The sequence below is a fragment of the Ranitomeya imitator genome, chromosome 1, assembly GCF_032444005.1.
Source record: "Ranitomeya imitator isolate aRanImi1 chromosome 1, aRanImi1.pri, whole genome shotgun sequence".
Taxonomy (NCBI): Eukaryota; Metazoa; Chordata; class Amphibia; order Anura; family Dendrobatidae; genus Ranitomeya; species Ranitomeya imitator.
The window spans coordinates 627303814-627330012 of NC_091282.1; the positions used below are offsets into that span (position 1 = coordinate 627303814).

The window sequence follows — 26199 nt, forward strand, 5'->3', positions numbered from 1 at the left end:
AAAGCGTTTGATACCGTGCCGCACAAGAGGTTGGTACACAAAATGAGAATGCTTGGTCTGGGGGAAAATGTGTGTAAATGGGTTAGTAACTGGCTTAGTGATAGAAAGCAGAGGGTGGTTATAAATGGTATAGTCTCTAACTGGGTCGCTGTGACCAGTGGGGTACCGCAGGGGTCAGTATTGGGACCTGTTCTCTTCAACATATTCATTAATGATCTGGTAGAAGGTTTACACAGTAAAATATCGATATTTGCAGATGATACAAAACTATGTAAAGCAGTTAATACAAGAGAAGATAGTATTCTGCTACAGATGGATCTGGATAAGTTGGAAACTTGGGCTGAAAGGTGGCAGATGAGGTTTAACAATGATAAATGTAAGGTTATACACATGGGAAGAGGGAATCAATATCACCATTACACACTGAACGGGAAACCACTGGGTAAATCTGACAGGGAGAAGGACTTGGGGATCCTAGTTAATGATAAACTTACCTGGAGCAGCCAGTGCCAGGCAGCAGCTGCCAAGGCAAACAGGATCATGGGGTGCATTAAAAGAGGTCTGGATACACATGATGAGAGCATTATACTGCCTCTGTACAAATCCCTAGTTAGACCGCACATGGAGTACTGTGTCCAGTTTTGGGCACCGGTGCTCAGGAAGGATATAATGGAACTAGAGAGAGTACAAAGGAGGGCAACAAAATTAATAAAGGGGATGGGAGAACTACAATACCCAGATAGATTAGCGAAATTAGGATTATTTAGTCTAGAAAAAAGACGACTGAGGGGCGATCTAATAACCATGTATAAGTATATAAGGGGACAATACAAATATCTAGCTGAGGATCTGTTTATACCAAGGAAGGTGACGGGCACAAGGGGGCATTCTTTGCGTCTGGAGGAGAGAAGGTTTTTCCACCAACATAGAAGAGGATTCTTTACTGTTAGGGCAGTGAGAATCTGGAATTGCTTGCCTGAGGAGGTGGTGATGGCGAACTCAGTCGAGGGGTTCAAGAGAGGCCTGGATGTCTTCCTGGAGCAGAACAATATTGTATCATACAATTATTAGGTTCTGTAGAAGGACGTAGATCTGGGTATTTATTATGATGGAATATAGGCTGAACTGGATGGACAAATGTCTTTTTTCGGCCTTACTAACTATGTTACTATGTTATAACGCAGAGCCGTGAAAATAAAAATCTTTTTTTTTCCGACAAAAATTATTTTTTAGCCCCCAGTTTTGTATTTTCCCAAGGGTAACAAGAGAAATTGGACCCCAAAAGTTGTTGTCCTATTTGTCCTGAGTACGCTGATACCCCATATTTTTGGATAAACTCCTAACCCTAGCCCTAATGGGAAAATGGAAATAAATACATTTTTTTTAATTTTTCCCTAACTAACGGGGTGGTGAAGGGGGGTTTGATTTACTTTTATAGCGGTTTTTTTTAGCGGATTTTTATGATTGGCAGCCGTCACACACTGAAAGAGGCTTTTTATTGCAAAAAATATTTTTTGCGTTACCATATTTTAAGAGCTATAATTTTTACATATTTCAGTCCACAGAGTCATGTGAGGTCTTGTTTTCTGCGGGACGAGTTGACGTTTTTATTGGTAACATTTTCGGGCACATTACATTTTTTGATCGCTTTTTATTCCGATTTTTGTGAGGCAGAATGACCAAAAACCAGCTATTCATGAATTTCTTTTGGGGGAGGCGTTTATAACGTTCCACGTTTGGTAAAATTGATAAAGCAGTTTTATTCTTGGGGTCAGTACGATTACAGCAACACCTCATATATATCTTTTTTTATGTTTTGGCGCTTTTATACGATAAAAACTATTTTATAGAAAAAATAATTATTTTTGCATCGCTTTATTCTCAGGACTATAACTTTTTTATTTTTTTGCTGATGATGTTGTATAGTGGCTTGTTTTTTGCGAACAAGATGACGCTTTCAGCGGTACCATGGTTATTTATATCTGTCTTTTTGATCGCGTGTTATTCCACTTTTTGTTCGGCGGTATAATAATAAAGCGTTGTTTTTTGCCTCGTTTTTTTTTTTTCTTACGGTGTTTACTGAAGATGTTAACTAGTGAGCCAGTTTTATAGGTCGGGCCGTTACGGACGCGGCAATACTAAATATGTGTACTTTTATTGTTTTGTTTTTCATTTAGATAAAGAAATGTATTTATGGGAATAATATTTTTTTTTTTATTATTTTGGAATATTTTTTTTATTTTTTTTTTACACATTTGGAATTTTTTTTTTTAACTTTTTTACTATGCCCCAGGGGGAGACATCACAGATCGGTGATCTGACAGTTTGCACAGCACTCTGTCAGATCACCGATCTGTCTCAGAGCACTGCAGCCTTACCAAGCGCCTGCTCTGAGCAGGCTCTGTGAAGCCACCTCCCTCCCTGCAGGACCCGGATGCCGTGGCCATATTGGATCCGGGCCTGGAGCAGGGAGGGAGGTTGGAATACCCTCGCAGCAACGCGATCACATCGCGTTGCTGCGGGGGGCTCAGGGAAGCCCCCAGGGAGCCCCTCCCTGCGCGATGCTTCCCTGTACCGTCGGCACATCACGATCATGTTTGATCGTGGTGTGCCGGGGGTTAATGTGCCGGGGGCAGTCCGTGACTGCTCCTGGCACATAGTGCCGGATATCAGCTGCGATAGGCAGCTGATTCCCGGCCACGATCGGCCGCGCTCCACCCGTGAGAGCGGCCGATCGCGTATGACGTACTATCCCGTCATTGGTCATGGGAGCCCACCCCACCTCGACGGGATAGTTTGTCTAATTTCAGAAAGGGGTTAAGTCATTCACTTATTGACTTTTTTTGCATGGCAACTGTCCTGTTAATACCCCCCATTTAGCTTTCTTTTGCAGCTCAATGACCCTCACTATGACCATTTTACAGCCATTTTAAAGCACTGAAGTTCAGGTCCCCATTGACTTTTATTGGGTTTGGATCCAGGATTAAGTTCAAGATCAAGGTTGGACCAAAACCAAACTTTATAGTGTATGTTCGTTGAACCCGAACATTCATGTGTTCACTCACCTCTAGTCTTCAATATAATGTTTCTTTACTTTTTTAGCCATTCCGATATAATTTATTGTTGCGCTTGAGATAATTGTCTAATTATATTACCTAGTTTCAGTGAAGGTTTATCTTTTGAAGAAACAAAGTCATATTTGAGTCATTAATACTTTGGTATACCAAAAGTTCATGGTTGACCCATTGACTGCAAACTGTTCAGGTTCTGTTGCTGCAATACAAGCCCAAATCGTCACCTCTTCTCCATCATACTTGACAGTTAATTTGAGATGTATGTGCTGACATGCTATGTTCATTTTATCCTAAACATGGCACACAACATTTTAACCAAACATCTTCACTTTGTTCTCATTAATCCAAAGCAATTTTTCCAGAAGTCTTGTGATATATGCAAACTTTTACTGTTAGGCCATTTTCTTTCTTACATGAGAAGATATTTTTTTCCTGCAAGCCTTACAAGTAAGCCATACTTATTCTAATTATGCTTATAATTGTATTTTCATGAACTTGAATATTTAACATGCTAAATTATGCCTTTAGAGTCTGAGCAATAGTTCTTGAATTTTCCTATGCTTCTTTTAGTTTAGCCATATTGTCTCTTTCAGCATCTTTTCAGATACTAATGTCATCTCCTCCATTCATAGCTCCCAAATTGCCCTTTAGGGCTCATACTCACTTGCGTGAAATACGGCCGAGTCTCGCATGTTAAAACCCGGCTCTGCAGCCGGCATTCAGAGTGGAGCATGCAGCCGCATAGCAATATATGGGGCTGCACACTCTGCTCCCAAGTGCCGGTGGCAGAGCCGGATGTTACCATGTGAGACTCGGCTGTATTTCGTGCAAGTGAGTATGAGCCCTTAATGAAATTCTCTTTGTACGCCAAGTACCCTGGTAGCATAAGCGCTGCTAAGAGTAATTTGACCAAACCACTGTTCTCCTCCTTCCATCTATGTTTCTTGTCCATCTATTAATCCTTTCCTAAATTATTTTGCAACACTGGCATTATTGTCTAAGCTGAATAGGAAAAAATTATGGATACTGATCAACTGACATTGTCGGAAGGACCATTTATCAATGGATAAAAATCATAACATAATAATGCTTCACAGCGCATTTTATGCTCTACTTCACAGGATCTATGTTCCCCCATAATCTTTCTAACTTTGAAAGCAAAATGTACTTTCAAAAGATTCTTAAACTATGAAGTGATTTTCAAAAAGTAAAAAAAAAATAAGCTGATTTCTTCCAGGAACAGAACCACATTCATACATAGTCCATGTCTACATTAAAGTGAAAAGGTTTGCTCTTCTATACTATACAAAAACTGTGGATAGGTTTGACACTGTTTTTGGTAGAAAACAATGGCAGCTGTTGACCTTTGCTCTGTGTTCAGGCTTGCCACACTCACCATCAACTTTTTTCTTGCCTCACTCTGGCCACCAGCTCATTCGACATTTAGTTCCTATTCTGCCTCTTAGGATGCACATGATTTTAATCTTGGCCTCCTAACTATACAACATACAGTCAAGTTATTATGGTTTCAAGAAGTTTAACGACTCTTTCCCAATGAGGATCTTCACATACTAACAAAAAAGTTAAAGTAGTACTACAGCTTGCTAAGAATTGCGTCTTGAATTCTTGATCCTGATTGTTGTTTGCCTCATGCTCTGACCTTCTGTTATACTCACCATATTGAGTAATCTCTGCCTTCCTAAAATGAGTGGCTCAGGGTCAAGATTTGTGTAACTCTCTTTATACATAAAAAGGGTTTCATTATTCTATTTTTTATACAAGTTTTTTGAGAACCAGTAGCTGTTTTTTCAATTTGCAAACTATTAAAACTGGATTTTTGTTAAAAATACAATATATACAGAAATATGACATTTTACTTGAGCCTCTAATTATTTATTTACGGTACTTTTTCTAAATGTAATTGCTTTTGTGTTGGTTGACTGACTAACCCAGTGGCAAGAGTCAAAATTCAACTTTTGTACTATTTTATAATTTATTCGACATTTCCTCTTTGTTCATGCTTCCATTTATGAATATCTACAATGGTCTTGGTGATGGTCCCTATTCCTAATCTGACCAAGGACCCTTACTAGTCTTGTATTTTTTAGAGCTGTTTTGACATCCTTGTTCTTTAAGGTATAAATAAATGGATTTAAGAAAGGTATAATGACTGTGTATAAGAGGGCAAGGAATTTGTCATGTTGACTGCCCTTGGGCTTAACATATACTATACTGGTCGAGCCATAGAACAAGCAGGCTACAGTGAAGTGAGATGAGCAAGTGGAGAAGGCTTTCTTCTTGCCTCTAGTGCTTTTAATTTTTGAGATAAGGACAATGATGTGGATGTAAAATCCTAAAATACTCATGAATGGAACAGTGCTTCCAATTGCAGCTACTAAACTTGTGACAAGATTGCTGATCATAGGATTAGAACATGCTAGATTTTGCAATGGAGCAAAATCACATAAGAAATGGTTGATTTCATTTGGTCCACAAAAATCCAATTCAACAGTCATTATTGTAGGTATAGAGATGATGATGCATCCAATAATCCAAGGGACAATTGCAAGTTCAATACATAAAGCATTGTTCATTATCCTGCAATAATGCAAAGGTTTGTTAATGGCTAAATCCCGATCAAAAGCCATAACCACCAGAAGATAACATTCTGCTACTCCCAGAGAACCAAATGCATACAACTGGGTAAAGCATCCAATAAATGATATCTTCCGGTTTGCTTCTATTAAAGTAGCTAGAAGTTTAGGAATGATGACAGATACAAACATTATTTCCAAAAGAGCAAAGGTGCCAATAAAAAAATACATTGGAGTATGAAGTGAGCGCTCATATCTTACTAAGACAAGTATGACACTGTTCCCCACAACACAAGATAAAAATGTCAAAAGAACAAATACAAAAAGTAAAATCTGTAGATTGTGTAAATCGGCAAAGGCCAGAAGAATGAATTCTGTTACTTTCGTCGTATTGAAGTCATGGAGTTTGTAAAGTACAGAAAACTAGGAAAAAACAAGAAGTAAAAATAGTAAAACAAGGCAAAATATCGACAATATCTTTTAAATATGTCTCTAAATTAATGCTGAAACAATTACTGGCCAGGTGAATCAGAGCCTGGCTATGTATGCTCCAAAATGCCACAATGGCGGCTGCAATCACACAGTCAGTGTCTGATTTGTGCTGCCCGTGATTTAGGAAGCATGAATCTGGTGACAGATTCCCTTTAAAAAAACAGTTTAAACTAGAAAATTCATTGGAAAAGCAATGTAGATCCATTGATCCTCTGATGTCAATGAAGTTTTGGACGTTTATATTGTACTACTGAAAATGTGGAAGGTGTCACTGTTTTTTTCTACAGGAGTCATACATCTTGATAAAATTAGAATCATATAACAATTACCTCAAAAATTATATTAACCCCTTCATGACCCAGCCTATTTTAACCTTAATGACCTGGCTGTTTTTTGCAATTCTGACCAGTGTCCATTTATGAGGTAATAACTCGGGAACGCTTCAACGGATCTTAACGGTTCTGAGACAGTTTTTTCGTGACATATTGGGATTCATCTAAGTGGTAAATAAAGGTCAATAATTTTTGTGTTTTGTTTGTGAAAAAAATGGAAATTTGGCTAAAATTTTGAAAATTTTGCAATTTTCAAATTTTGAATTTTTATTCTGTTAAACCAGAGAGTTATGTGACACAAAATAGTTAATAAATCACATTTCCCACATGTCTACTTTACATCAGCACAATTTTTTAAACAAAATTTTTTTTTGCTAGGAATTTATAAGGGTTAAAATTTGACCAGCGATTTCTCATTTTTACCTCAAAATTTACAAAACCATTTTTTTTAGGGACCACCTCACATTTGAAGTCAGTTTGAAGGGGGTCTGTATGGCTGAAAATACCCCAAAGTGACACCATTCTAAAAACTGCACCTCTCAAGGTACTCAAAACCACATTCAAGAAGTTTATTAACCCTTCAGGTACTTCACAGCAGCAGAAGCAACATGAAAGGAAAAAATAAACATTTAACATTTTAGTCACAAAAATTATGTTTTAGCAACAATTTTTTTATTTTCCCAAGGGTAAAAAGAGAAACTAGACCCCAAACATTATTGTACAATTTGTCCTGAGTACGCAAATACCTCATATATGGGGGGGAACCACTGTCTGGGCGCACGACAGGGCTCTGAAGGGAAGGAGCGCCATTTGACTTTTTCAATGAAAAATTGGCTCCAATCTTTAGCGGACTCCATGTCGCGTTTGGAGAGCTCCTGTGTGCCTAAACATTGGAGCTTCCCCACAATTGACCCCATTTTGGAAACTAGACCCCCGAAGGAGCTTATCTAGATGCATAGTGAGCACCTTGAACCCCCAGGTGCTTCACAAATTGATCCGTAAAAATTAAAAAGTACTTTTTTTCACAAAAACTTTAATTTAGCCTCAATTTTTTCATTTTCACATGGGCAATAGGATAAAATGGATCCTAAAATTTATTGGGCAATTTCTCCTGAGTACACGGATACCTCACTTGTGGGGGTAAACCACTGTTTGGGCACGTGTCAGGGCTCGGAAGGGAAGAAGTGCCATTTGACTTTTTGAATGAAAAATTAGCTCTAATCGTTAGCAGACACCATGTCGCATTTGGAGAGCCCCTGAGTGCCTAAACATTAGAGCTCCCCCACATGTGACCCCATTTTGGAAACTAGACCTCCCATGGAACTAATCTAGATGTGTGGTGACCAATTTAAACCCCCAAGTGCTTCATAGAAGTTTATAACGCAGAGCCATGAAAATAAAAAAAAACATTTTTCTTTCCTCAAAAATTATTTTTTAGCCTGCAATTTTTTATTTTCACAAGAGTAACAGGAGAAATTGGACCCCAAAAGTCGTTGTCCAGTTTGTCCTGAGTACGCTGATGCCCCATATGTGGGGGTAAACCACTGTTTGGGCACACGTCGGGGCTCGGAAGGGAAGTAGTGACTTTGGAAATGCAGACTTTGATGGAATGGTCTGCGGGCATCACGTTGTGTTTGCAGAGCCCCTGATGTGCCTAAACAGTGGAAACTCCCCACATGTGACCCCGTTTTAGAAACTAGACCCCCCAAGGAACTTATCTAGATGTGTGGTGAGCACTTTCAACCCCCAAGTGCTTCACAGAAGTGTATAACGCAGAGCCATAAAAATAAAAAATATTTTTTCTTTCCTCAGAAATTATGTTTTAGCAAGCAATTTTTTATTTTTGTAAGGATAACAGGTGAAATTGGACCCCAATAGTTGTTGCCCAGTTTGTCCTGAGTACGCTGGTACCCCATATGTGGGGGTAAACCACTGTTTGGGTGCACATCGGGGCTCGGAAGGGAAGGAGCACCATTTGACTTTTTGAACTCAAGATTGGCTGGAATCAATGGTGGTGCCATGTTGCGTTTGGAGACCCCTGATGTGCCTAAACAGTGGAAACCTCTCAATTCTAACTTCAACACTAACCCCAACACATCCCTAATCCTTACCCCAACTGTAGCCATAACCCTAATCACAACCCTAACCGAAACACACCCCTAACCACAACCCTAACCCCAACACACCCGTAACTGTTGTGAATTCTGCTCTTGGGCTCCCTCCGGTGGTTGTAAGTGGCACTTTTGTGAGTTCTGCTCTTGGGCTCCCTCTTGTGATTTCTAGTGGTATGGCTGCTCCTTGGAGTTAGCTGTCATCAGCTGCCTCCACTTATCATCTCTTCTGCTCGGCTATTTATGTCTGGCTCTTTCTTCAGCCAGTGCCACTTGTAAATGGTTCCTGGTTGGATTCACATCTCTTTGGAGTTCCCTGTTATCCTGACCAGTTCAGCTAAGCTAAGTTTTTGCTTGCTCTTTTCTGTCCATAGATTGTGGACTTATCCATTCTGTGCTTTCTATGTTTGTCCAGCTTATCAGTGTGAATTTATTCTGTCTTGCTGGAAGCTCTGGGAGGCAGATTTGCAACTTTAGTCAGGTGTGGAGATTTTTTTGTAAACTCTGCGTGGATTTTTGTAGTGTTTTATACTGACCGCACAGTATTCCATCCTGTCCTATCTATTTAGCTAGACTGGCCTCCTGTGCACATCCTGGTTTCATTCTGTGTATGTCTTTTCCCTTTCCACTCACAGTCATTATTTGTGGGGGGCTAATCTATCCTTTGGGGATTTTCTCTGGGGCAAGATAGTTTTCCTGCTTCTTTCTTTAGGGGTAGTTAGCTCTTAGGCTGTAACGAGATGCCTAGGGAGAGTTAGGAGCATTCCACGGCTACTTCTAGTGTTGTGTTAAGCTTAGGGACTGCGGTCATTACAGTTACCACGTCCTTCAGAGCTCATTCCATGTTGCTCCTAGACCACCATATCATAACAGTACAAGTGGCCAAAAATGAATTAAATGCATCTCAAAAGAAGGAAAAGAAAGTTCTGAACCATTTTTTTTTCTGTGCTTTGGTTTGTCTTTTTTTTTCCCTCTTGATATCTGGGTGGTTCAGGATATATGCTTTGGCATGGATGTTCAGGGTTTGTTTTCTCGTGTGGATCAACTTGCTGCAAGAGTACAGAGTATGCAGGACTATGTTGTCCAGACTCCGGCTTTAGAGCCCAGAATTCCTACTCCTGATTTGTTTTTTGGGGACAGATCCAAGTTTTTGAACTTTAAAAATAACTGCAAATTGTTTTTTGCTTTGAAACCCCGTTCTTCTGGTGATCCCATTCAGCAAGGAAAAATCATCATATCCATGCTGCATGGTGACCCTCAAGACTGGGCTTTTTCTCTTGAAACAGGGGATCCGGCATTATTGAATGTAGATGCATTTTTTCAAGCGCTCGGATTATTGTATGACAAACCTAATTCTGTGGATCATGCAGAAAAAACCCTGTTGGCCTTGTGTCAAGGTCAGGAAGCAGCAGAGTTATACTGCCAGAAATTTAGAAAATGGTCTGTGCTCACTAAATGGAATGAAGTGGCTCTGGCTGCTATTTTCAGAAAAGGTCTTTCTGAAGCCCTTAAAGATGTTATGGTGGGCTTTCCTACGCCTGCCGGTTTGAGCAAATCTATGTCTCTAGCCATTCAGATTGATCGGCGTCTGCGCGAGCGCAAAGCTGTGCACCATATGGCAGTATCCTCTGAGCCAAGTCCTGAACCTATGCAATGTGATAGGATTTTGACTAGAATAGAACGGCAGGAATTCAGACGTCAGAATAGGCTGTGCTTTTACTGTGGTGATTCGGCTCATGTTATCTCTGATTGCCCTAAGTGTACTAAGAGAGTCGCTAGGTCTGTTACCATTAGTACTATACAGCCTAAATTTCTCTTATCTGTGACCTTGATTTGCTCATTGTCGTCCTTTTCTGTCATGGCATTTGTGGATTCAGGCGCTGCCCTGAACTTAATGGACTTAGAATTCGCCAGGCGCTGTGTTTTTCCCTTGCAGCCTTTGCAGAGCCCTATTCCTTTGAGGGGCATTGATGCTACACCCTTGGCCAAGGATAAACCTCAGTACTGGACACAGATGACTATGTACATGGCTCCTGCACATCAGGAAGATTGCCGTTTTCTGGTGTTGCATAACCTGCATGATGTTGTTGTGCTGGGATTTCCATGGTTGCAGGGACATAATCCGGTGCTGGATTGGAAAACTATGTCGGTGACTAGTTGGGGTTGTTGAGGAGTACATGGTGACGTTCCTTTGATGTCAATTTCCTCTTCCCCCTCTTCTGAGGTCCCTGAGTTTTTGTCGGATTTCCAGGATGTATTTGATGAGCCCAAGTCCAGTTCCCTTCCTCCACATAGGGACTGTGATTGTGCTATTGACTTGATTCCTGGTTGTAAGTTCCCTAAGGGCCGACTTTTCAATCTGTCTGTGCCAGAGCATGCCGCCATGCGGAGCTATGTTAAGGAATCTTTGGAGAAAGGGCATATTCGGTCTTCTTCGTCACCATTGGAAGCGGGGTTCTTTTTTGTTGCTAAGAAGGATGGCTCCTTGAGACCCTGTATTGATTATCGTCTTCTTAATAAGATCACGGTCAAATTCCAATACCCCTTGCCTTTGCTTACTGATTTGTTTGCTCAGATTAAGGGGGCTAGTTGGTTTACTAAGATTGACCTCCGAGGGGCATATAATCTTGTTCGTATTAAACAGGGTGACGAATGGAAAACTGCATTTAATACGCCCGAAGGCCATTTTGAATACCTTGTGATGCCATTTGGGCTCTCTAATGCTCCATCTGTGTTCCAGTCTTTCATGCATGATATTTTCCGCAATTATCTTGATAAATTCATGGTCGTATATTTGGATGATATTTTGATTTTTTCCGATGATTGGGAGTCTCATGTGAAGCAGGTCAGGATGGTGTTCCAGATCCTTCGTGATAATGCTTTATTTGTGAAGGGGTCTAAGTGCCTATTCGGAGTTCAGAAGGTCTCTTTTTTGGGTTTTATTTTTTCTCCCTAATCTATAGAAATGGATCCTGTTAAGGTCCAAGCTATTCATGACTGGATCCAACCCACATCTGTGAAGTGTCTTCAAAAATTTTTGGGCTTTGCTAATTTCTATCGCCGTTTCATTGCCAACTTTTCCAGTGTGGTTAAGCCCCTTACTGATTTGACAAAGAAAGGCGCTGATGTGACGAATTGGTCCTCTGCGGCTGTTGAGGCCTTTCAGGAGCTTAAACGCCGATTTACTTCTGCCCCTGTGTTGCGTCAACCGGATGTTTCTCTTCCTTTTCAGGTTGAGGTCGACGCTTCTGAGATTGGGGCAGGGGCCATTTTGTCTCAGAGGGAGTCTGATGGTTCTTTGATGAAACCGTGTGCTTTTTTTTCCAGAAAGTTTTTACCTGCAGAACGCAATTATGATGTCGGCAATCGGGAGTTGTTGGCTATGAAGTGGGCGTTTGAGGAGTGGCGACATTGGCTTGAGGGAGCTAAACACCGTGTTGTGGTCCTGACCGATCATAAGAATCTGATTTACCTCGAGTCGGCCAAGCGGCTGAATCCTAGACAGGCTCGATGGTCCCTGTTTTTCTCCCGTTTTGATTTTGTGGTCTCGTATCTTCCGGGATCTAAGAATGTTAAGGCTGACGCCCTCTCTAGGAGTTTTTCGCCTGATTCTCCTGGAGTCCTTGAGCCGGTTGGCATTCTTAAGGAGGGGGTGATTCTTTCTGCTATCTCCCCTGATTTGCGGCGGGTGCTTCAGGAATTTCAGGCTGATAGGCCTGACCGCTGTCCAGTGGGGAAGCTGTTTGTTCCTGATAGATGGACAAGTAAGGTGATTTCTGAGTTCATTGTTCAGTGTTGGCTGGTCATCCTGGGATTTTTGGTACCAGAGATTTGGTTGCTAGGTCCTTTTGGTGGCCTTCCTTGTCACGCGATGTCCGTGCTTTTGTGCAGTCCTGTGGGACTTGCGCCCGGGCCAAGCCTTGCTGTTCCCACGCTAGTGGGTTGCTTTTGCCTTTGCTGGTCCCTGAGAGGCCGTGGACGCATATTTCTATGGATTTTATTTCGGATCTTCCTATTTCCCAGAAGATGTCTGTTATCTGGGTTGTTTGTGACCGGTTCTCTAAAATGGTCCATCTGGTACCTTTGCCTAAGTTGCCTTCCTCCTCAGATCTGGTTCCATTATTTTTTCAGCATGTGGTTCGTTTGCATGGTATTCCGAAGAATATTGTGTCTAACAGAGGTTCTCAGTTTGTCTCTAGATTTTTTTGGGCCTTTTGTGCATCCTCAGACTAATGGCCAAACTGAGCGAACTAATCAGACCTTGGAGACCTATTTGAGATGCTTTGTGTCTGCTGATCAGGATGATTGGGTGTCTTTCTTGCCTTTGGCCGAGTTTGCCCTTAATAATTGGGCTAGTTCAGCTACTTTGGTTTCACCTTTCTTTTGTAATTTTGGTTTTCATCCTCGTTTTTCTTCTGGGCAGGTTGAGCCTTCTGATTGTCCTGGTGTTAATTCTGTGGTGGACAGGCTGCAGCAGATTTGGACTCATGTGGTGGACAATTTGACATTGTCTCAGGAAAGGGCTCAACGTTTTGCTAACCGCCGTCGGTGTGTTGGTCCCCGGCTTCGTGTGGGGGATTTAGTTTGGTTGTCTTCTCGTCATGTTCCTATGAAGGTTTCTTCTCCTAAGTTTAAGCCTTGGTTTATTGGTCCTTATAAAATTTCTGAAATTATTAATCCGGTGTCTTTTCGTTTGGCTCTTCCTGCCTCTTTTGCCATTCATAATGTTTTCCATAGATCTTTGTTGCAGAGATAAGTGGTGCCCGTTGTTCCCTCGGTTGACCCTCCTGCCCCGGTGTTGGTTGAGGGAGAGTTGGAATATGAGGTTGAGAAGATTTTGGATTCTCGTTTTTCGAGGCGGAGGCTTCAGTATCTTGTCAAGTGGAAGGGTTATGGCCAGGAGGATAATTCTTGGGTTGTTGCCTCCGATGTCCATGCCACCGATTTGGTTCGTGCTTTTCACTTGGCTCATCCTTATCGGCCTGGGGGCTCTGGTGAGGGTTCGGTGACCCCTCCTCAAGGGGGGGGGGTACTGTTGTGAATTCCGCTCTTGGGCTCCCTCCGGTGGTTGTAAGTGGCACTTTTGTGAGTTCTGCTCTTGGGCTCCCTCTTGTGGTTTCTAGTGGTATGGCTGCTCCTTGGAGTTAGCTGTCATCAGCTGCCTCCACTTATCGTCTCTTCTGCTTGGCTATTTAAGTCTGGCTCTTTCTTCAGCCAGTGCCACTTGTAAATGGTTCCTGGTTGGATTAACATCTCTTTGGAGTTCCCTGTTATCCTGACCAGTCCAGCTAAGCTAAGTTTTTGCTTGCTCTTTTCTGTCCATAGATTGTGGACTTATCCATTCTGTGCTTTCTATGTTTGTCCAGCTTATCAGTGTGAATTTATTCTGTCTTGTTGGAAGCTCTGGGAGGCAGATTTGCCCTCCACACCTTTAGTCAGGTGTGGAGATTTTTTTGTAAACTCTGCGTGGATTTTTGTAGTGTTTTATACTGACCGCACAGTATTCCATCCTGTCCTATCTATTTAGCTAGGCTGGCCTCCTGTGCTCATCCTGGTTTCATTCTGTGCATGTCTTTTCCCTCTCCACTCACAGTCATTATTTGTGGAGGGCTAATCTATCCTTTGGGGATTTTCTCTGGGGCAAGATAGTTTTCCTGCTTCTTTCTTTAGGGGTAGTTAGCTCTTAGGCTGTGATGAGATGCCTAGGGAGAGTTAGGAGCATTCCACGGCTACTTCTAGTGTTGTGTTAAGCTTAGGGACTGCGGTCAGTACAGTTACCATATCCTTCAGAGCTCGTTCCATGTTGCTCCTAGACCACCGCATCATAACACGTAACCCTAATCCCAACCCTAACCCTAATCCCAACCCTAACCCTAATCCCAACCCTAACCACAACTTTAACCCCAACACACCCCTAACCCTATCCATAACCCTAACCACAAGCCTTATCTTAACCCTATTTCCAACCCTAGCCCTAATTCCAACCCTAACTCTAAGGCTATGTGCCCACGTTGCGGATTCGTGTGAGATTTTTCCACACGATTTTTGAAAAATCCGCAGGTAAAAGGCACTGCGTTTTACCTGTGGATTTACAGCGAATTTCCATTGTTTTTTTGTGCAGATTTCACCTGCGGATTCCTATTGAGGAACAGGTGTAAAACTCTGCAGAATCCACACAAAATTGACATGCTGCGGAAAATACAACGCAGCATTTCCACATGGTATTTTCCGCACCATGGGCACAGCGGATTTTGTTTTCCATAGGTTTACATGGTGCTGTAAACCTGATGGAAAACTGCTACGAATTCGCAGCGGCCAATCCGCTGCGGATCTGCGGCCAATCCGCTGCAGATCCGCAGCCAAATCCGCACCGTGTGTACATACCCTAACCTTAGCCCTAACCCTAGTCTTAACCCTAACCCTAGACCTAACCCTAACCATAGTTCTAACCCTAACCCTAGTGGAAAAAGAAAAAAAAATATTTTCTTTATTTTATTATTGTAGCTACCTATGGGGGTGATAAAGGGGGGGGGGGTGTCATTTACTATTTTTCTTTTATTTTGATCAATAAAATCCCGCCATTTTGGAAGATGGCGGCGCCCATGAAGAAGACAGATGGACACCGGGAGGCCTGGTAAGTATAAGGGGGGAGATCTGAGCATGGGGGGGTGGATCGGAGGATTGCGGGTGGCCTCGGAGCATGGGGGGAGCGGGCAGGAGGACGGGGGAGCAGACAGGAGGACGGAGGGGAGCGGAGCACTGGACGGAGGACCAGGGAGGAGATCGGTAGCGGTGGGGGGTGGCACATCAGTGTTTCCAGCCATGGCCGATGATATTGCAGTATCGGCCATGGCTGGATTGTAATATTTCACCAGTTTTTTAGGTGAAATATTACAAATCGCTCTGATTGGCTGTTGAAAGTGAAACTACCAATCAGAGCGATCGTAGCCATGGGGGGGTGAAGCCACCCCTCCTGGGCTGAAGTACCACTCCCCCTGTCCCGGCAGATCAGGTGAAATTGGAGTTAACCCTTTCACCCGATCAGCAGGGACGCCACATAGGCGTCACAGGTTGGATTGGCACCGACTTTCATGACGCCTAAGTGGCATCAAAGGTCGGGAAGGGGTTTTAACAGTTGACCTTATTATAGAAACGCAGTTCACTGAAAAAAAAAGGAATAACTAAATGTTCAGAAGGTTTAAAGGATAACGAGAATGAAAAAATCAAGTTCATTGTTAAACTTGTAACTGTTTTGGTATTATATAATTTTGAGCAAAACATTATGGATCATTATGGAGATCTTGACTTAATTATAAAACTATAGGATCCTCCTACATGAAGAAAGATATACTGTTTAAGATATTCAGCTCACCAATGGACAAGGACATATGTAGGTGGTCAACGAGAGGCTTTTCCCATGGACAGCCGGCAGGTAGACTTTGTCCGGCCACCTTATGTGGCAGTCTAATATGTCTCCTTGGCTGCTACATTTCTCTGCCTCCGATAGTGTAGGCTGTTTTCAGGGCTGACTGTCAAGCAGACAGTGAGCGCAGAGATGGTGCAGTGCGCCGGTTCCCAATGATCAGTTGTACTTGTGTCTTTCAGGCGGTAGTTCTATTGAAGCCCAGCTCGCCGGCAGTTCTGAGTTAGGTTAGCAGCTTGATCAAGTCATGTGATCACACTGCTGTTGTCAATAGTCAGCAGATGTTTGGTGTGGTAAGTGCTCCCATGGAACAAAGAATATTTATTGTAGTTAGGAGAAGTAGGGAATAAACTTGAGTACACAGTATGGTGAGAGAGGGTGGGGGAATAGATACCAACGCAGTATGGGGAGTGAGGGGAGATGGGTGCAGGCACAGTATGGGGAGCCAGGGGGAAGTGTATGTGGATACATTATAGGGAGTCAACGGAGAGAGAAATTTGAAGACACTATGGGTAGTGAGGAGGATGGATGGGTGTAGACAATATGGGAAGCGAGGTTATTAAATTTGAGTACATAGTAGTGAAAGGGAATGGGTAAAGACACCATATGGGGAGAGAGGGGGAAGGTGTGGACACAGTATGGGGAGCAAGGGGTTGAGAAATTTGACGATAGTATGGGGAGCGAGGGGGTAAAATTTGAGGACACAGAATGAAGGGGCAGGACTGATATGGAAACAATATGATAAATGGGGAATGTATGCGGGCACAGCATGAGGAGTGAGGGGGATGAGAGAGGATACAGTATTGGGCAGCTAGGGGATGTGTCAGGAGACAATTGAGGGAAATAGTGTGAGGAGACAGTATGGAATGAGAAAAATGTTTGGGGGCATAAAATAGAGACTGGGTAGTGTTGAGGGGGCACAATGGAAAGGGAGCAGCATGTGAGGACAGTGTGAGGCAACAAGAAGGAGCAGTATGTTGAGGAGGTAAAGTATGATGAGGATGCACCGCATAGAGATTGGGCATAATATCAGGACATAGAGTGAGAGGACAGTGTGAAGAAGACACCAAATGTGGAAAGGAAAGGTCAGTGTGGAGGTCATGTACCATAAGAGGGACAGTATGTGGGATATATTTGGTGCAGGGAACACAGTGAGGATCAGTCTTTTATTCAGAAGCATAGAATAGGGCAGATATTTTTATTCAGGAACAATAATAAATGACACTGCTATTATTAGAGTTATCGTGTGGGGATGTGCTGCACAATACCGGAGACGTTTACAGAGATGGGCTGTGAAATATCAACATTGCATTTGAACAAGAAAAGAAAGAGAACGACTCTAATCAGAGACAACATTATCTATAATGTGCCTTGATGTAAATGTTTATTTGTGACACTGAATAATTCTCAAAAGTACTGTGATTCCTGTATGGTCTGCATTCCTTTGATGATTCTTAGCAACAACTCCCATTATCTCCTTATCATTGTAAAGGAAGTGTTAGGTGACTTTATTCTCCTGCAGGTCGGGATAGAAACCAAGCCTTATCTGCCTCTGCGGTCTCCCATTCTGGCTCAGCCGCTGCGCTTGAGGGCAGAGGATAGTACTGCAGTGCGCAGGCGCCGGAAAAGTCAGAGGCCCGGCGCCTGCGCACTGCAGTACTTTGTCTGCCCTCAACAGGGCAGAGCAAAGTACGCCTGCGCCGGAGCCGTGGCTGAAGATCAGAAGAGGACGTCTTGTAATGAAGATAGGAGGCGCCGCAGCGGACCGGAGACACCCATCTGACCTGACCAGCAGCGGGACCGCCCCTGGGTGAGTATAATATAACGTCTTTTTCTCCTTTTTCAGGTAACATCGGGGGCTTATCTACAGCATTACAGAATGCTGCAGATAAGCCCCTGATGCCGGTGGGCTTACCTCACCTGCGATTTTCGGGGTGACAGGTTCCCTTTAACATCTCTGCACAGTGGGCCCTTGGTTGCGATTGCACTTTATTTTTTTTTATTTTTTTTTGTGCAAACCGCCAACTTAACAGGACGTACTAAAAGTTACAGGTTCATGCAATGCAAATGTATTTGGGTCTGATCTGACATTACAATAGAAGTTCCATTTGCTGATGGTGGTTCTGGTGATATGTTCCTGTACTAATGTGGTCCTGGTAATGATTTCCTGTAGTGCTATTACTTTTTTGATATATTCCTGTATTGATGAGGGTTTTGGTGCTGTATTTCTGTACTGATGGGGGTTATATGGATGTATTTCTCTACTGCTGATTGCTCTGATGATGAACTTCTCTCCTACTGCTGGTTCTGATTATGTATTTCTGTACTTATGAGTAGTTTTGAATGATAGCTTCCGATATTTGAAAGTATCGGTATCGGATTGTATCGGCCGATATCCGAAAAATACCGATATCCAATACCAATACAAGTCAATGGGACACAAATATCGGAATGTATCCTGTATGGTTCCCATGGTCTGAAGGAGAGGAAACTCTCCTTCAGGCCCTGGGATACATATTCATGTGTAAAATAAAGAATAAAAATAAAAAATATGGCTATACTCACCCTCGGTCGCGCCCTGGTTGTAACCGCTTCAACCGCCATGCTTCCCTTCCTAAGAATGAGCGGGTTTAGGACCTTCGATGACGTCGCGGCTTGTGATTGGTCGCGTGACCGCTCATGTGACCGCTCACATGACCAATCACATGCCGCGACGTCATCGCAGGTCCTTCACACGCTCATTCTTAGGAAGGGAAGCATGGCGGTTGCAGCGGTTACAATCAGGGCGCGTCCGAGGGTGAGTATATCAATATTTTTTATTTTTATTCTTTATTTTATATGTGAATCTTCATCCCATTGCCAATTCCCGATATTGCAAAAAACTCGGTATCGGAATTCCGATACCGCAAATATCGGCCGATACCCGATACTTGCAGTATCGGAATGCTCAACACTACTTATGAGGGTTCTAGTTATGTATTTCTGGTGATTGATGCTTCTGCTTTCACAGATGAGTGAACTTTTCAAGGTTCAGTTCAGTTTGGAGAAAGTCCCGATGTTCGCCAACATTTCATCGAACATACCCGAATCCCAAAAAGGGGGACCAAACAACCTCCCAAACAGCTTAAATTAGGGGCAGACACTAGGAAAAGTGGCATCAATTGACCCAGAATACAAATTGTATAATAGTGCAGCATGGATGCATGTAACAGGGCCTGGACAGGGCTTTTCCTCCTCCTCATAAATATCAGCTTCGTAGACTACTACTGTTTAAAAAATATAAGTATGGTAACACAGGTCACTGACTGAAAGTAAGTGCAGACCTGCTGGTCTGTGAGTCCTACTGCTACAGGTAAAACACATGAAGGAAACCCAACTTAGAGTCCAAACATTTCCCAACATTAAGGGTGGATACCACTAAAGTGGCATCAATATCTCCAGAGTAGAGTTGAGCGACTTTTACTTTTTTCAGATTGAGTCAGATTTTGCGAAACCCGACTTGGTCAAAAGTCGGGTCGGGTGAAATCGGCCGATTATTGCGAAAAGTCGGGGGCCGAATGAAACTCAAAACCCAATGCAAGTCAATGGGGAATCAAAGTCGGCAGTGAGTGGAGGACAGGAAAACACCTACAGTGCCCATTTTAATGCCAAAAACATCAATTCTTATTACTTAAGCTTGTCAATCTTAATTTACTTTATAATAATAGTTAGGCATTGAAAACTGGGGCTCATTTGGCTAAAGTTGTGGGGGGTAGGGCTGGTTCAAGATTTTCATGGGCCCAGGAAACGCAGAATACGTCATGGCGGTGGAGCAGGGAGAGGTAAGTATTTCAACTTTGCAAGAGCTGTAATCCTGAGCAAGCAGGGGGGCCACTCGTTGGCACTGGCACAGGGCCCCTCATATTACGGCGGTGTGTTTGACGGCGGGTGGCGCCTCCCACTGGCAGAGACACTTTTGCGTACTATGAGGGGCCCTGTGCCAGTGATGTCGCCAACGAGTATTCCTCCCCCCACCTGATGAAGGAACCTGCACCTTCATCTGCACCTTCCTCTTTGTCCCTGTGTAATGTGGTATAGTATGCGGGAAGGGGAACCTGACTATCAGCAGGGTCAGATTCTGGCTGTGTAGAGTGCAAGGGGAATGTAGTGGTCTGGGTCAATGTACCAGCAGACTCATCTAGCAGTGGCTGGGCAATGGGCAAGATGAAGAGGAAACACAGATATAGGCCAAAATAATAAAGTAGGATAAATGCAGTTCAAAATTGGTAACAGGACTAAACAGGCGGCATTGCTTTGTTCAGTGGAGGAAAACTGTAGTGATTGGTGCAGACACAGTTAGTAGGCCCAAATAATAAAGTAGGCTAAATGCAGTTCAAAATTGGTAACAGGACTAAACAGGCGGCATTGCTTTGTTCAGTGGAGGAAAACTGTAGTGATTGGTGCAGACACAGTTAGTAGGCCCAAATAATAAAGTAGGCTAAATGCAGTTCAAAATTGGTAACAGGACTAAACAGGCGGCATTGCTTTGTTCAGTGGAGGAAAACTGTAATGAGTGGCAGACATAGTTAGTATGCCCAAATAATAAAGTGGGCTAAATATCTGCCAAAAAATTGTTCATAAATAGGGTTGAGCGACTTTTACTTTTTCAGGTTTGAGTCGAGTTTCGCTTTTGACTTTGTCAAAAGTCGGGTCGGGTGAAATCGGACGATTATTGCGAAAAGTCAGGGGCCGACTGAAACAGGAAACACAATGCAAGTCAATGGGGAATCAAAGTCGGCAGTGAGTGGAGGACAGGAAAACCCCTACACTGCCCATTTTAATGCCAAAAACATCAATTCTTATTTCTTAAGCTTGTCAATCTTAATTTACTTTACAATAATAGTTAGGCATTGAAAACAGGGGGTCATTTGTCTAAAGTTGTGTGGGGGTAGGGCTGGCTCAAGATTTTCGTGGGCCCAGGAAACGCGGAATACGTCATGGCGGTGAGGCAGGGAGAGGTAAGTATTTCAACTTTGCAAGTGCTGTGATCCTGAGCAAGCATGGGGGGCCCACTCGTTGGCACTTGGCACTGGCACAGGGCCCCTCATATTACGGTAGTGTGTTTGATGGCGGGTGGCGCCTCCCACTGGCAGAGACATTTTTTTGCGCACTATGAGGGGCCCTGTGCCAGTGACTTCGCCAATGAGTATGCCCCCTAACTGATGAAGGAACCTGCACTTTCATCTGCTCCTTCCTCTTTGTCCCGGTGTAAGGTCGTATAGTATGCGGGAAGAGGAACCTGACTTTCAGCAGGGTCAGATTCAGGCTGTGTAGAGTGCAAGGGGAATGTAGTGGTCTGGGTCAATGTACCAGCAAACTCATCTAGCAGTGGCTGGGCAATGGGCAGGATGAGGAGGAAACACAGATATAGGTCCAAATAATTAAGTAGGCTAAATGCAGTTCAAAATTGGTAACAGGACTAAACAGGCGGCATTGCTTTGTTCAGTGGAGGACAACTATAATGAGTGGTGCAGACAGGGTTAGTAGACCCAAATACAAATGTAGGAAGCAGTTCAAAATTGGTAACAGGACTAAACAGGCAACCTAGCTTTGTTCAGTGGAGGACAACTGTAATGAGTGGCGCAGACACGGTTAGCAGGCCCAAATACAAAAGTAGGCTAAAGGCATAGGTAGGTACAGGGGTGGGCTCCTCTGCTGAGTAGCAGACAGTGGTAGTAGGTGCAAAGTATTAACAGTTAAAATATACAGGGGCCCTGGCCTCCATTTTGATCAATCATTTATCATTTCAACAAATTTGTATTGGCAGTGCCATTGTAGGATTTAACAGCACAGATCACACAGTGGTGGAGCAGGAAGAGGTAAGTATTGCAAGTGGTAGAGCACTGTTCGAGCTGGGGGGAACACACTCTCGTGGGCGGCGGTACTGGCACAGGACCCCTCATATTACGACGGTGTGTCTGACATTGGTTGTGCACCACCACCATCAGAGACACTTCATTGTACTATGAGGGACCCTGTGCCAGTGCCGTCGCCCAAGAATGGGCGCACCCACTGTCCAGGCAAACGGCACTCGCATGGGTGCTTGCGCCAGGTGGTGACCATGGCCCTGTGGGGGGAGTCAGCCCATTTAGGGAGGTATAAAAATGGCCTATGGTGGACATTCAGCAGCTGCAAATGGAGGAATTGGAGAAGTCAGTATGAGGAGGCCAAAAGCAAGACAATTTTCAGGCAAGCTACGTGTCAGCAGGAAAAGGTAGGGCAAAATAATTTGAAATCCATGATTGGTTCATTTTAATGAAGGTTAGATCATCAACATTCTGGGTAGCTAGACGAGTCCTTTTTTCGGTCAGTATTGAACCAGCAGCACTGAAGACTCTTTCTGATAGCACACTAGAAGCAGGGCAAGCGAGCTCCTGTAATGCATATTCTGCCAATTCAGGCCAGGTGTCTATTTTAGATGCCCAGTAATCAAAGGGGAATGACCTGTGAGGGAGAACATCAATAAGGGAGAAGCAGTTCATAGCCATACTGGACAAATGCTGTCTCCTGTCACTTTGAATCGATGCAGCACTACCTGTTGTGTCAGCGGTCATTGCAAAATCACTCCACAACCTGGTCTTAAAACCCCTCTGTCCAATGCCACTTCGGATTTGTGCACCTCTAACACCTCTGCCATTTTGCCCCCTACGGCTCGTGTGAGAACCATCACCGCCGCTGTGTGCTGGGAATGCCTGAACCAAAACGGTCTACAAGAGTTGCTTGTTTGGTAGCCAATATTTGCTTAAGTTTCTCATGTGGCATGATATTTTGTAATTTTCCTTTATATTGTCGATCCAGGAGGCAGGCCAACCAGTAATCGTCATCGGTAGTGTTGAGCGATACCTTCCGATATTTGAAAGTATCGGTATCGGATGGTATCGGCCGATACCGGCAAAATATCGGATCTCGCCGATACCGATACCCGATACCAATACAAGTCAATGGGACACAAATATCGGAATGTATCCTGTATGGTTCCAAGGGTCTGGAGGAGAGGAAACTCTCCTTCAGGCCCTGGGATCCATATTAATGTAAAAAATAAAGAATAAAAATAAAAAACATGGCTATACTCACCCCTCCGACGAACCCTGGCTGTCAGGGCTGCAAGCGTCCGCCTCCGTTCCTGAGAATTGCAGAGAGTGAAGGACCTTAGATGACCGCTCACATGACCGCTCACCTGACCGCGACGTCATCGAAGGTCCTTCACTCACTACTTTCTCAGGAACGGAGGCGGACGCTTGCAGACCCATGGAACCATACGCACCGCACACTCCGATTCCAATTTCCGATATCACAAAAATATCAGGACTCGGTATCGGAATTCCGATACTGCAAGTATCGGGTATCGGCTGATATTTGCTGTATCGGAATGCTCAACACTAGTCATTGGTCATCATTTTGATAATGCGGGGTCCCTTTCTAGGATACGCAAGGCATACTCAGCCATGTGGGCCAATGTTCCAGGTGTCAATTCACTGCTTGTTCTGGGTTGAGGAGCACTTTCTTGCAAATCAACATCACTTGTGTCCCGCAAAAACCCTGTACCTGACCTTGCAACACCACCAGTTTCTATTGCCCCTTGAGAAGCATCCTCCTCCCATAAATATTCATCCCCATCATCCTCCTCCTCCTCGTCATCCGCCACCTCGTCCAGGAGAGTTCCCTGAGCAGACAATGACTGACTGTCATCAAGGCTTCCCTCTTTCTCGGCTGCAGACGCCAGCTCCTTAATCTGCGTCAAACTTTGCATCAGCAGATGCATTAGTGGGATGCTCATGCTTATGATGGCGTCATCTGCACTTAACAGCCGTGTGCATTCCTCAAAACACTGAAGAACTTGACAGAGGTCTTGTAGCTTCGACCACTGCACACCAGACAACTCCATGTCTGCCATCCAACTGCCTGCCCGTGTATATGTTTCCTCCCACAAATACATTACAGCATGTCTCTGTTCACACAGCCTCTAAACCATGTGCAGTGTGGAGTTCCACCTTGTTGCAACGTCGATCATTAGGCGGTGCTGGGGAAGATTCAGCGATCGCTGATGGTTCAGCATACCGCTGGAGTTTACGGGCGACCGGCGGATGTGCGAGCAAAGTCTTCGCACCTTCAGGAGCAGGGCTGGTAACTCTGAATAATTTTTGAGGAAGCTCTGCACCACCAGGTTCAAGGTGTGAGCCAGGCAAGGTATGTGTTTAAGTTCTGAAAGGCAGCGATAAAATTCCTTCCGTTATCACTGACTACTAGTGTTGAGCGATACCTTCCGATATCGGAAAGTATCGGTATCGGTTGGGATCGGCCGATATTCAAAAAATATCGGATATCGCCGATACCGATACCCGATCCCAATGCAAGTCAATGGGACCAAAATATCGGAATTAAAATAAACCCTTTCTTGCCTTGTAGGTTCATTCTACATGAAGGAAAACAACTAAGAATAATGTAGGATGTATTGTGGGAGGTGGCGGAGACATTAAAGGCAATGAGGTTTAGCCCAATCAAATAGAATAGCATGTTTTTTTTTTTTTTAAAGACGTTCGGAGTGAAAAAGATATTGAGTATGTAAATTTTTTTTTATTTTGTCAGATATTGATGTTTCACTATTCCACGCCCTTCCCCTTCTTTTTTTTCTTTTTTTTTTTTACTTTTCCCACACTTTCATCTTCATCATCATCAGCATCTTTGACATCAACCTCTTCTTCACCTTATTCATCTTCTTCTTCATCTTCTACCTATTTTTTTTTTATTACATTCTTCATATTCATTTTATTCAACTATTATTATTCTTCCTATTCTACATATTCTTTTTATTCCACTGTTATTATTCTTCCTATTCTACTTCTTCATCATATTCTCATTTGTGACAGGCATTCCCGTAGTTGTTATCTATAAAAGTTGGAAGATTACACCTTCCGTTCTGCCAGTCACAAAAGTTACATTTGTCCGCGTTCAGTTTGGCCTGCAGCATCAGGCTTTATCCAGGGGCACCACGAGGAGGAACGGACTCACCCCCATACACTGCTTAGTCTTCTTCTGCATATAATTTAGATAATATCTTTTGCTCTGATATTAAGTCTTATGCTTAATGTTCTTCTGCTCTTTGTTCTGCAGCCTCTTGTTCTTCTGCTTCTCGGTCTTCCATGTCGTCGTCTCCAGGGTCGTCGTCTCCAGTGTCGTCATCTCCGCCGTCGTCGTCTCAGCCGTCGTCGTCTCCGCCATCGTCGTCTCTGCCGTCGTCATCGGGGTGGTCTTCCGGGTCGTCGTCGTCGTCGTCATCGGGGTGGTCTTCCGGGTCGTCGTCATCGGGGTGGTCTTCCGGGTCGTCGACTTTAGGGTCTTAAACTTGGAAATGTAGCAGAAGGTACAAGAAGGCTGAGAAAATGCCAAGAACCAGCTGATGGAACTGGAACTCGGATGGCTACCCGAAGGTTCAAGAGCCTATGGAACTACCGAGGACCAGCTGACGTTACTGGAACCCGGTTACTAAGCAGGAGGTACCCGTGCCTGAAAGCACTACCAAGGACCACCTGACGTTGGTGGAACTTGGATACCCAGAAGGAGGCACCTAAGCCAAAGGCTCTGCCCGGAACCAGCTGACGGTACTGGAACCAGGATGGGGAGCAGAAGGTACAAGAGCAAAAGACACTGCCGAGAACCAACTGACGGTGCTGGAACCAGGTGGTGGACCCGAAGGCCCACAGGAGAGGAGAGAACAGCTAGGCCGCGAGGCAGCCGCAGTTACCGAACCCCAACAGTCCTACAGGGGGAGCTGGGCCTACTGGCACTACAGAACCAGCCTTGACTACCAGTTCACGCAGCCCACATAGGAAGCTCCTAAACTGGAGGCACCCTGGAGTTGGCTAACCCGACCGCACCACGACGGGGCAAGCATAGGCGTCTCAGTGAGCTTGACACAACCCGGAAACAGCTGACGGTGCTGAAACCAGGCTTGGCACGAGGGAGTACCTGTGACAAGAACACTGCCGAGAACCAGCTGGCGGTGCTGGAACCCAGATGCGTTGCCCCAGTGTGCAAGAGCCAATGGCACGACCGAGGACCAGCTGGCGGTGCTGGAACCCGGTTACTAAGCTGTAGGTGCCCGCGCTTAAAAGCACTACCAAGGACCGCCTGACG

At 44.0% G+C, this 26199-nt stretch overlaps 1 protein-coding gene across 1 annotated transcript in view; it reads right to left on the bottom strand.

Moving 5' to 3' along the window:
- Positions 1-5087: 5087 nt before the first annotated feature.
- Positions 5088-26199, bottom strand: part of LOC138637660 (olfactory receptor 10AG1-like) — a 40297-nt gene continuing 19185 nt past the window's right edge. The window contains exon 3 of the mRNA XM_069726528.1: positions 5088-6091. Coding sequence (XP_069582629.1) covers positions 5102-6091 — 990 coding nt within the window. The 3' untranslated portion in view covers positions 5088-5101. The remainder of the gene's footprint in view (positions 6092-26199) is intronic.